General features: G+C 27.9%; 1 protein-coding gene and 1 pseudogene across 1 annotated transcript; both read right to left on the minus strand.

Moving 5' to 3' along the window:
• Positions 1-4050: 4050 nt before the first annotated feature.
• On the minus strand, positions 4051-5647 carry LOC109130987 (uncharacterized). Its single transcript, XM_019241250.2, has 5 exons — positions 5358-5647; positions 5032-5204; positions 4663-4945; positions 4383-4573; positions 4051-4221 (listed from the first exon to the last, which is right to left on the minus strand). The coding sequence occupies exons 1-5, from the start codon at positions 5522-5524 to the stop codon at positions 4064-4066; spliced, it is 972 nt and encodes a 323-aa protein (XP_019096795.1). The 5' UTR covers positions 5525-5647; the 3' UTR covers positions 4051-4063.
• A 5217-nt stretch (positions 5648-10864) lies between these two features.
• LOC104767735 (uncharacterized) lies at positions 10865-12138 on the minus strand (annotated as a pseudogene).
• Between the last annotated feature and the right edge of the window lie 363 nt (positions 12139-12501).

Below are 12501 nucleotides of genomic sequence, written 5' to 3' on the forward strand. Positions count from 1 at the left end.
TGGGAGGATTGCCTTACTGAGTGTTTATAAAATACTAATGCATTGCAATTTGTGTTTGTGGTGCAGGTAAAGGCAAAGTATGATCGTGGAATCAAGGCAATGAAGAGGAGGATGTTCTAGAGACTCGATTGGATATTGTCTGGCATTGCTAAGTTGCTAGAGTTGAGTCATTAGAACATCGTTAGGTTGCTGGTTCTATGATTATTGTTGTTTGGTTATTTGATATTGTTTATGATATGATATTGGTTATTATATGATATTTATTGGATGTTGTTTTGGTTATTTCCGTTGTTGGTTGTGATTGTTGTTAGGTGGCTAGTGGGTATGGGACCACTAGTTGTAGTTGATTTATATATTTATTATTTATTATTATTTAATTAAAAAACGGGTCAGATCGTTTCAATCTTCTATTGTGTTTTGAAGATATTCTATCTTTGAATCATTTGCAAACAAAGAAAATAACAATTTGATTCTCATTTTGTTTTCCAATACCTGTGAACTTTGATTCTTAACGTAAGAAAAACTTCGATTCACATTTATTTAAATATTATAATTAATATATATATATATATATAAACTTAATAAAATTTTAAAATATTACAGATATGTAAAATTAAAAAAGCTTAAATGCTATATAATATGGTTATATAATAGATGAGTTATAAAGAAGACATGTTGGCATTAATAAAATATCATTAAATTTGTGCTAACACGGGTTAAATCCTCATTTTATTATTTTTCAACACTATTAATATTATAATATTTGACATATAAAATCAAGTTGATTTAACTAAATCATGTAAAATAATTAAATAATTATGAACAATGTGACTTAATCATAGTGTATAAATGACTTCTATGTATTTAGATCCCTTATTTTTTTAATAACAATTAAAAATCAAAATTGAATCTCAAACACTAAACAAAACAAACTAAATATAACAAACAATGGTCATGAAGTATATTACGGGTTAAAAATTTAATATAAGCATTTAGCGGTACAAACAGCCGGAAAATTTAGTTATTCTTTTATTTACAAAACATTCAATATTTAACGAACAAATACAATATAAAATATAAATAATAATAAAAATTATATGCACTCGCGTGGGTTAAAAGCTAGTTATTTGCAAAGTCAAATGCAAACAAAGAAAACAACAATTTGGTTTCCATTTTGTTTTCCAAAACCTGTGAGTTTTGATTTTTAACATAAGAAGAACTTCGATTCAAATTTATTTAAATAGTATAATTAATAAATATAAGCTTAATCAAATTTTAAATTATTATGAATATGTAAAATTAAAAAATTTAAAATACTATATAATGTGGTTATATAGTAGATGAGTAATAAAGAAGACATGTTGAAATTAATGAAATATCATCAAATTTGTGCTAACACGGGGTTAATCCTCATTTTATTAATTGTCAACACTACTATATTAGAATATTTGACATATAAAATCAAGTTGATTTAACTAAGATTGTGTAATAATTAAATCATTAGAAAAATGTGACTTAATAACAACGTGTAAATTACTTATATGTATTTAGATCCCTTATTTTTTTGTTATAATAATTAAAAATCAAAATAGAATGTCAAACACTAAATAAAACAATCTAAATATAACAAACAAATGGTCATGAAGTGTATTGCGGGTTAAAAAAATAATATAAACATTTAGCTGCACAAACAACCAAAAAAATTAGTTATTCCTCTATTTACAAACATCTAATATTTAACAAACAAATACAACATGAAATATAAATAATAATAAAATTTATATGCATGTGGTGTACCGCGGGTTAAAATCTAGTTAATATGATATAATGAAAATTTATCCCATCTATCTATATTATTATTTTTGAAGTACATTTTGTGTTATGCCCTTGAAGTTTTGGTTATTTAATTTATTTTATTTACAACATTAACCCCTAACTATTTTCTTAAAATAACAATTCCTGGAAACTCATTTAATGGAACTGTTTAAATCGACCTAATTTGATACATTCATTGCCATAAATAGTTTGACAACATCTATACATTTCGATTTTTCCAAAAACAACTCTACTACGCATTAAATTTTTAATCCAATAAAAATCTCCAAACCTATTTTAATAGATCTTTAGAGACTGTATGATCTCTTAAATTTAAATGACACAGCCGAGTTTGAGTAACACATGATTACAATCGCAATAATTATTATAACGTTAATAAAGTTCATAAAAACGAAAACCAACTTTAGAAACTCAATAATCGGGTATATTTAACTTTAGCATCAAGAAAAACATTTAATATAATATATACCGTGTTAAGAAACTGAATATTATTATGCGATAATGTTATCAACTCAAATAGGAAAACACTAAAATCTCTCTTTATTGCTACGGATCATAAACTCCATGCTCATCAAGCATTTTCCATGTATAAATATCAACTTCACAAACAAAACACAACACACAACCAAAACCACTAATATGACGGTTTTGAAACACGGGTTAAATCACTAATATGATGGTTTGTTGTTATATAGCGGGACATGTTATTAACATGATGGTTTGAATTAACATTAGTATAAATATAAAATATTATTAATTCAGTTTTGAAATACGAGTTAAATCTTCGTTTAATTATTTAGTCAATACCACTAATATAAGAATATTATACATATTAAATCAGGGTAATTTAACTAAAATATTGTAAAACAATTAAATCATTGGTAAAATTGTGACTTAATCCGACAATAGCTTATAAATTACATATTTATGTATTTATTTTCCCTATTATTGTTCTAATAATTGAAAATCCAAACAAAATTATTATTTAATTAAACAAAACAAACTAAATATAAAAACAAAAAATATAAAATGTTATTATTTTTTTAAAAATTGTCCCGCGGTACACCGCGGGTTAAAATGTAGTTTTTTTTTTGAAAAGAGGTTATTTAAGGCACTAGGCTCAATATAATTAATTATTAAAACCAATTGAGCAGAAATGAAATGACACAGCCGAGTTAATCCCCTATATATTAATAGAGAAGCACTCTCACAAATAAAGCTGAGGTGTCGCGCTCAGAGAGCTCTTGTACATTTTTTAATAAATGTCCTTACTTCTCATTGTTATTTAGATAAATATGCCACTGAAATATTATGAGCCAATGTTTTTTATATTAGTTTTTAAAAATGAAATATTTAATCAACTATTAAATCCAAAAATATATTTAATTATTATTTTCATAACGTATTTACTTATAAAAAGTAAATTACATTTCACAAGAAAAAAATTTATTTATTTATTTATTACTTTTATCATTTTTCTCATTGCATTTTTAAACTTAAGATTAGTTTAAATTAAATCAATTATTTTAAAAATATTGCTTTATCTATTTAATGGTATAGAGATATAGATAATAATGTGAAATATAAAATATGTGAATTTGATTTTTAGAAACACAAAAAAACATCAAAACTTTCTACACCATATTGAAATTCTTTTTCAAGTTCAAATATTTCACGGGTGAAACATATTTTACAGAATATAAACGCAAATTTGAATAAACTAAAAAAATCTTACTTACATATTTTGTTTTATACAAACAAATCTTATATCTCAAATAATTATTTTATTCATATTATTTTAATGAAATCGATTTATCCCACATTTAATGGTATAGTGATATAGATAATAATGTGAAACATAAAATATGTGAATTTGATTTTTAGAAACAAAAAAAGACATCAAAACTTTCTACACCACCTTAAAATTCTTTTCCGAGTTCAAATATTTCACGGGTGAAACGTATTTTACAGAATATAAACGCAAATTTGAATAAACGAAAAAACTTTACTTATATATTTTTTATACAAACAAATCTTAAATCTCAAATAATAATTTTATTCATATTATTTTATTTAAATCGATTTATCCCGCACATAGTGTGCGGGTTGGTACCTAGTAAAACCAATTATTAAAGAACTCATAAGATAAATTAAGAAGAGTATGAACATATCAATGTATCATAATAGTCTAAGTAGCATTATATTATTGAAAATTCTAAAGTAGAGCTTAAATAATAGGAGAGCATTTTGTCTCAGAAACAACTTCAAATTCTATCTCTATAGTTAAAGTGTCTTTCTTGCCCAAGTATGCCTTTTGAAGCTCAGTTCGAGACATAAAATGACGGTGCCCCCACCCTGGATTTGATTTGATGTGCCAATCCTTAACTGCGTACAGAACACGAAAAGAAGATCCAAGCATGGTTATTTTGAGGCTGCTGAATTCCAAATGAATATATAACTCTACAAATAAATCAGGTTAATATTAAGACTGTTAAGACAATTAGACAAATAACAATGTAATATAAACAGCGTTATGACTTAATTACGTTCCACTGTGACGTGATCGTGCCCAAATGGGTCTAGAAGTCGTAGTTGAGCTTGTGCAAAAACCTTCTCATCTTCTCTTAGTGTTTCATTGTCAGCCAAAATCAGATAAATGGATACCCTTTCGTCATCTACTTTTGCACTTTCGCCATCTGTTTTTGCACTTTCGCCATTGGGATACAAACTTAAAAACCTAGTTATCAATAAATTCGCGCATGTTAACATTCAACTAAACGCGTGAATGCACACATACATATTTTTTTATTGATAGTTGATACTCACCATTTCCTTCCTCCCACTGGTAAAATGCTTGATGTATAAACAAGTTCTTTCAGCTCGGAGAAATTCTTAAGAATCCAATGGAACTTAGGACAAGGGAATTTTTCATTAAAAGATAGGATATCCCAATTGGCAGGGGGTGGAGCAACAATGACATCAACACCAAACTCGCATTGATCTCCTTCAAAGACATATCCATTATTAGGGTCACTGAATGTATCAAGCGGTAGCACTTGCGGCAAACCCCACACCGTTTTAAGTGTATTGAACCGCTTTGATTCTACATCTGGATATTTACATATACACATATTAATGACTAAAATATCTAGAAAACAAACAAATATTTGTAGTATAATACATTTAGATACGTACCTTGAATAGTAATGTACTTGTTTACGTTTTTGTTGAAGACGAAAAAACGGACATCTGCAAACACCTCAGTTTGGGGTTTGGACATGAGGCTTGTGCTATCTATTTCCACATACATTGATAAAAACCCACTACCGTTGTCCTTGTCGTTCCCTTTAGGATATATGATCATTGACCTGAATTTTTCAATACTGCATAAGTTAGGATGATACAATCTTTTATATTATTAAAAGACAAAAAAAAACGATTTCAACTATAGATTATTTTAATTATGAATAATGAGGAAGGTGCGAATATTTGGCACTAGTTGAATACGCAAATACGAATACCAATTGTATCCACCAGAGGAGAAAAGACGGGATTGATATTTTTCATTAGATTTAGAGGAGAGAGTTGAGTTCTCGAGTTGGGAGAAATTTTGGATCTTCAGTGAGTAGGAAGAAGGACTACGTTCTCTCCAGCTCTGCATGGTTGTTGACGATACGTTTGAACACATTATTGAATCTGAAGCGAGTAGAGAAAAGAAGAATCTACCCCCAAAGAAACGTATGTGACAGAAATTACGTACAAGAAGAGATAAAATTAGGGAACTGCCAATATTACTTTCTCCTCTCTATTAGATATACGAAGGAGTCCTAACAAGAGAAGGAGAGATAACTACAAGCAAATAAATAAATAAAAGTACAAATAAAAAAAGCATATAAATAAATATTCCAATATATATCTCTAATCCTTAACTTTTAATAGGAAAAAAATGTGTACTAATGCACGTGTTAATATTCCCATGGGTTAATTATTTATTTCTTTGTAATTTTGGCAGGTTATCAAGTGTCACAAGAATCACAAGAAGAAAATCATTCCCATAGTGTATTTGTTTTTCTATATCAAACAAGTATGGGCAGTTGTCAAAGTACCACAATTTATGTTTTTTTTTAAAAAAATTATCATTACAAAGTTGGGTAATTCTATTAACAAGGATAGTAGGATACTCACAAACAATGGTATATTTAAATTCTATGTCAAAAAGGTTTGATATTCAATTTCTACACTTTTTGTGGTACGTTAGGATATTTCTACTAATCGTATTATAAATATAATTTAATATATAGATATAGTTACTAATCATAATATATAAATAATATAACAAATGTTATCTTTTATTTTTATTTTACATCAGACAAATGTTATCTATAGTTATTTGCTAACGTTGATAAACAGAAAATATTTTTCGATAACAAATGAAATGAAACTGTTAATTAGGAAATAAACAAACCGGAGTATATATACTAGTATTTTTGCAGCAATTTTTGCTCAAAAATACTTTTTGGAAAGATTTTATATTTAATGCATCTATACTATTAATTGGGGAGCACACTTAAAAATAAAAAAATAAAATAAAACTATATGATATATCCATGTTGCCAAACAAACACAATTGCTTGCATAAAAAAAAAATCAAAAATCAAACATCCGATTTACCAAAAACCAAAAATTCAAATCTTAAAAGTACAGTATATAATCCCGAAATTGTCTCCATAAAACCTCCTAAATCTCAATAATAACCATATCTAACAACATATTTAATATAACAAAAAAACTAACCTTATTAAAATAAAGCTAACTATCTTCACTAATATCTACCTAATTAAAATCGTAATAAATATTCTAAATTTAAGCCAATAAATTAATTAGTTTGTTAAATATGGAAAAATATAATATGTTATTTAAAGAAATCTAACTAATTCATGGATTAAACCTGTAACTAATCTTATTATGATCGTCCAAAATTTTAGCATATTCCACAAAAACTTTATCTTGAAAAAATATTCTTTAAGATTTCATCATATATTCAAACCTAAAATAACAACCAACTCTCTTAACCTATAAATACATTAGTCGAAATCAATACTCAAAAAACACTCAAAGCTTTCACTGCATATCGAAAAGATTTTAACTGCTTTCACCAAAATGGCCAGTCATTTGGTTTTACAATCCTTGCTAAAATCTTTAGTACTGATGTAATGTTGAAGATGATTGTTGTGAAAAGGTAAACAATTCAAATTGCATAGATATCAGATTCATTTATCGGTTATTCACAATTAAAATCATTGATTATTGATTATTTTTCTTTTTCTTATTTTCAGGTTTTAGGCTACAAACTGATTATCAGACTATTGGTGTTACTCAAAACGTTTTATAATTTTCACATTCATTGTTTAGAACAGTGTAAGCATTTAAAATGGGGTTTGGAGCTTTGTGTTGTTTGCTGTTTTTAATTTTTTTTTACAGTTTTATTCTTGGATTTTAAAACTATAACTAACCTTTCACGTATTAATTTTGAATAGATTATATAACAGATACGATTGGCACCACCTTCTTCTAATTTTTATCTCCATTTGGGTAATACTAACCTTTTTTTTTTTAACCTAAAACAAAAGAGGCTGATTAGCTTTTAATCGTTTTACTAATACAATTGATTTTGTAAAGTATTTGATCAAGTTCTCATCTTTTTGTTTATTTCCTTCCTTGAAAAGTCGTAAATGTTATGATGTCTGGAGTAAATAATCCTGTATAAAGCAAACTTCACTATATTCAAACAAGTACATGATTAAGACTGAACCTCAAAAATGAAAAGCTTAAAATGATATAGAGCTGTTGTTGTTCTTACTATATAAACTTCTAGATGAAAGGTATATAAATTAATCGCATTTTCATAAGAATATTAGAGAAACACATAACAAATCTATAAATATAGTAAGTAAAATACCTTATTGACGATGGTAATAGTGATTGAAGGGCCTTTTCTTCTTTCCATAATAACGAGTTGTCAATAAGACCTTATTGGAAATGAGGCCTTGGGAATTATATAGAACACAAATAGTGATCTTTATTATACCGGGATTGAAGTCGCAACAAGTGCAGGTAAATTTACAATGGGCTTCTTTAGTTTTGGCCAGCAATGCTTGGGGTTAAATTAAATTAGTCAAATTTATATTATTAATAAAAAATTTAACTATCATATATCTTCTCATCATTTTTAATAAAAAGGTAAATTTAATTAAAAATTACTAATATTATATAATTTACATCTACATAAATTTTATCTCTACATTAATACAGTATGATACATTCTATACTTGAATTTCTTTGTGCACATAAGTCTTTAGGATTAAGGTCTAAACCATTAAAGAATATTATAATCCACGGGTTAAGTGGACGGATTAAGCATAGAAAATTTTCTATTTGTAAAAAAATTATTATATGTTAAGAAATATGAGTTTTTCTAAATTATGTTTAAAAGCTTAGGAAATTTAATTATTAAAAGCTTAGAAATATGAGTTTTGTTGTTTTATAACTGGTTTATCACTAATCCGGGTTCGCATCATGTCGATCTAAAGCGATTATTATTTTAAACATTCAAAATTTTGATGAATGCAAACTAAAGATATGTGCGAGTCTGAATCTCTTACCTATTTTTTGATATGTTGGATTAAAATATATAATCTTAAATGGGTATTAAAACCAAAGTTATAAAATAGCAAAACATGACATACATGAGACTATGGGACGGGACGGGTTCTTGACCCAAAATAGCCCTACCACATTTTTCTTATTATTTTTTCATATAGAGATCTTCTTGCTTATAACAGTTTCAAATCCGATCATTTCTTTTATTTAAACCAAATTAAAAATAAATTAATTACTAAACTGGTACAAATTCTGGTTTTGAATCTATTAACATTTCCAAAATGTCTATGAAAATAAACCTGCACTTACGTATTGAAAACATAATAATAATTTTACACTAGTTGACTTTAATATTGGTTACCAAAAATTTTAAAATTAATTATAGGTAAGATTGAAAAAAATAAGGAAATCTTTCTACCTCATTCAAACATAAATATATGATTCTCTTTCATTTTTATTTGAATTTATATTTAAATTATCTTGAATTATTCTATAATACATTTAGTTAATAAAAACTGTGATTTTTTCTTCATATGATGTAATACAAAATTTTTAAAATGAACATATATTACTCAATAGATGAATCAAAAAATACGGGTACAATATCCCACATCGCATAAAAAATTGGGCAATAGTTTAGAGTCATACTATAAAAGAGACAAAAATGATTCATAATACAAATGAGTAGAAAGCTTGATTTATCAGGCATTCAAACTTAAAAAAAAATATTTGGTTTATTCCGGTTCTTTATTTTAAATCTTTTTAAAAAATTAAATATTATAAATATTAATATTTTATAAAAAGTACAAATATTATAAATATTTATATTTGTTTTGAAAGTTAAACTTTATAAAATGTTAAAAATATTAATAATATTTAAACTTTTATGAAGTTTCAAATATGATAAATATTTAAACTTTATAAGAAATTTAAATATTATAAATATTTCAACTTTTAAAAAAGTTAGAAGACTTTTAAAATAGTAATAATATATTTAAACTTTTACGAAACTTCAAATATGAGAAGTAGTCAACCGTTTTAAGAAGCGTCAATCTTATAAAATGTAAATGATTACAACCTTAATAAGTAACATATCAACTCAATCTAATATTTATAATAAAAAAATATTAATAATTAAGATTAGATAGTGCGAGTTAAAAATCTCGGAACGGAGTTATATAGCGGGATGGGTTTTGTCGATATTTATATAAATTTTAAATATCATTAATTTGGTGTTAAACGGGTAAAACATCATTTCATTATTTTGTTAACACTATCGGTATCCAAGAATAGACATATCTAATTAAATTGATTAATAAATATTATGTAAAAATAAATTATACTGCAGTATTATATGGTTTAAACCATAAAATTATTAATTATTATATAGTTATAACATATTTAACCAACAAATACAACTTATAATTTAAATGTTTTAGTTATAAATAATTTGTCCCGCGGTATACCGTGTAGGCATATCAATTAGGGCTAAAGCCCGCGGGCTGGCCCGGTCCGGTCCTGAAAAACACCAGGCTTGGGCTTAAATATATATGTCCAGAAAAAATCCGGTCTTTTGGACTCAGCCCGTTTGGGCAATTGGGTTTTTCGGGCTTAGCCTGACCGGGCTCGGACCAGCCCGAAAAGCCTTTAAACAAAAATATCTGTACCTTTTTGTTAACATTTTTGTTTTATTGCAATATTTGATTAATAATTTATTGTAAATAAAGTTGTAAACTCTAATCCTACCTTTCATATTTATTTAATTACCATACTTAATACTTTTAAAATTTTTATCTATGATGTTTTATATGAACTATATAATTGTTTATTTGGTTAAAGTATCGAAATTTTATTTAGTTTTAAACTTTTTCTATTAAATTAAATTGGTTGTAGTAAATATAGATGAGTTATTAAATTTTTGATTAATTTGTTTTATAGTACACCATCAAACACTACTTTTTAAGGCTTATAAGTTTAAATTTTTGATCAGTAAGATAAGCCCGAAAAAGCTCGAAAAGTCTTGTAGTCCTGTTAGGGCCGGGCTCGGGCTTTGAAATATAGGCTCGGAAATATTTCGGGCCGGACCGGACCGGACTCAAACATATGCGGGCTTTACAGGTTTCGGGCCAGGCCAGGCCGGGTCAGCCCGATTGATACCCCTAATACGGCGGGTCCTAATTTAGTATATATAAATAATTTAAGAAAAACAAGGATATCCACGAGCAAAATAAAATAGCTAATAAGATAATGGAACAGAAAACAGAGTAGTACTAGTACACACATGGAACAGATGATCCTAAATAGGTCGAGCTTAGATTTAAGCTGAGTGTTTAGTGACAGAGAGAACTTTAAATTCGACCTCTATGTTCTAAGTATCTTCTACGTCCAAGTACGCCTCTCGATGTTTAGCTAAAGACAAGAACTCTACAACACCCCACCCTTTGCTCGATTCCGTGTACCAACAGTTAACTAAAAGAACAAGGAGTGTATATGTACATTAGTTAATGACTTAAGTAGGAAAACTATATATATTCATCATAAGTTAAAGAACGGGTATTGAATCATCTATTGAAATGATTTGATGACATACTTCTTGTTGTGACATGATTTGATCCACGGGGATCTATAATCTTCACAAGCGCTCGCGCGTAAATCTTCTCATCCGCCTTTACTATTTCAGTGCCATCTAAATTCAAAAAAATTGATAGCCACTTGCCCGTTTCTCTATCTTCTCCCTTTGGATGCAACTGAAGACACCTAAAAAACATTATTGTGCCCGGTTACCACTGATGGACATGTGTATATATATAAAAAAAAAAATTGACTCACCATTTTCTTTCTCCGATTGAAAAGCTATTTGACAAGTAAAATTTCTCTTTAAGCACCGAGAAATCTTTAACACTCCAGGAGAATTTTGGAAAAGGAATCTCGTCAAAAGAGACAACTTCCCACTTGGTAAAGGGTGAAGCAATCACCACATCAACACCAAACTCACATTCTTCTCCCTCGAAGATATATCCATTTTTAGGGTCACTGAATGTTTCCACCGAAACCACTTCCCCATACCGTCCTTAATGCATTGAACCGCTTTACTTCAACATCTAATGTTCATATGCATATACTGATTTACATATTAATCAACTAATATGTATGTATATAGAGAGAGGGCTAAGTGGGTACGGTACGTACCTTGTATTGAAAAATATTTGTTTTCTTTCTTGTTATAAACAAAAAACGTGAGATATGCAAACACTTCTATCAGTGTGGATGAGAGGCAGGTTTTGTCAAATTCCACGTACATTGAAATAAATCCGCTTCCATTGTCACTTTGGTTTCCGTTGGGTATATAACCAATCTCCTATGTATAGTATTTTAGTTTAAAAAAATAGGTCACAAAAGAACAAGCTTACTTTCTTCAAATTGAAATAGATAATAAGAAAGCATAGTATGTTTACAATGATGAAAAATGCAATCAGACTATAACAAATTCACGTACCAGTTATATCCACCAGACAAGAAAAGACGGGATTCGTATTTGTCGAGAGTAAGCTGAGAAAGTTTGTTAATCTTGAGGGAATAAGAGGAAGGAGGATGCTCTCTCCAGTTCTTCAAAATTGTATAATCTGCTGCTAATGAACCCATTCTATACTATCCTTCATCCAACACGGTGAAGCAACCATATATAGAGCCGATTGTTAATAAATGGAGAGAAATAGAAATGATAAATCAATATTAGTATGACTTGTGAGAGCAAAGGTGTTTTGGAAATTGTGCTATAGGGAAGGTGGAGCAGTCTCAAAAAGGTTATAACGACTTCATGCAAAAACGAAGAGTCGCGACTCATGAGTGTCCAAACATTTGACAAAATATGTCTACATTTAATGTAATGTAATTTTCCTCTTCTTAGATTTTATCTACACATCACTTTTGTCACGTCAAAATATATACTGTCTGCAATGTCATAGAGAAAGTTCGAATCCGGATTCCGTTAGTATATCTGGGATC

Source organism: Camelina sativa, chromosome 19 (assembly GCF_030686135.1).
Source record: "Camelina sativa cultivar CO46 ecotype springtype chromosome 19, ASM3068613v1".
NCBI lineage: Eukaryota > Viridiplantae > Streptophyta > Magnoliopsida > Brassicales > Brassicaceae > Camelina > Camelina sativa.

Coding starts and splice junctions, on each gene's coding strand:
- LOC109130987 (XM_019241250.2), bottom strand. CDS start 5,524: ATGTGTTCAAACGTATCGTCAACAACCATGCAGAGCTGGAGAGAACGT. Junction 5,205..5,357: donor TCCTCTGGTGGATACAATTG/GTATTCGTATTT, acceptor TGAAAAATTCAG/GTCAATGATCATATATCCTA. Junction 4,574..4,662: donor CCAGTGGGAGGAAGGAAATG/GTGAGTATCAAC, acceptor ATTGATAACTAG/GTTTTTAAGTTTGTATCCCA.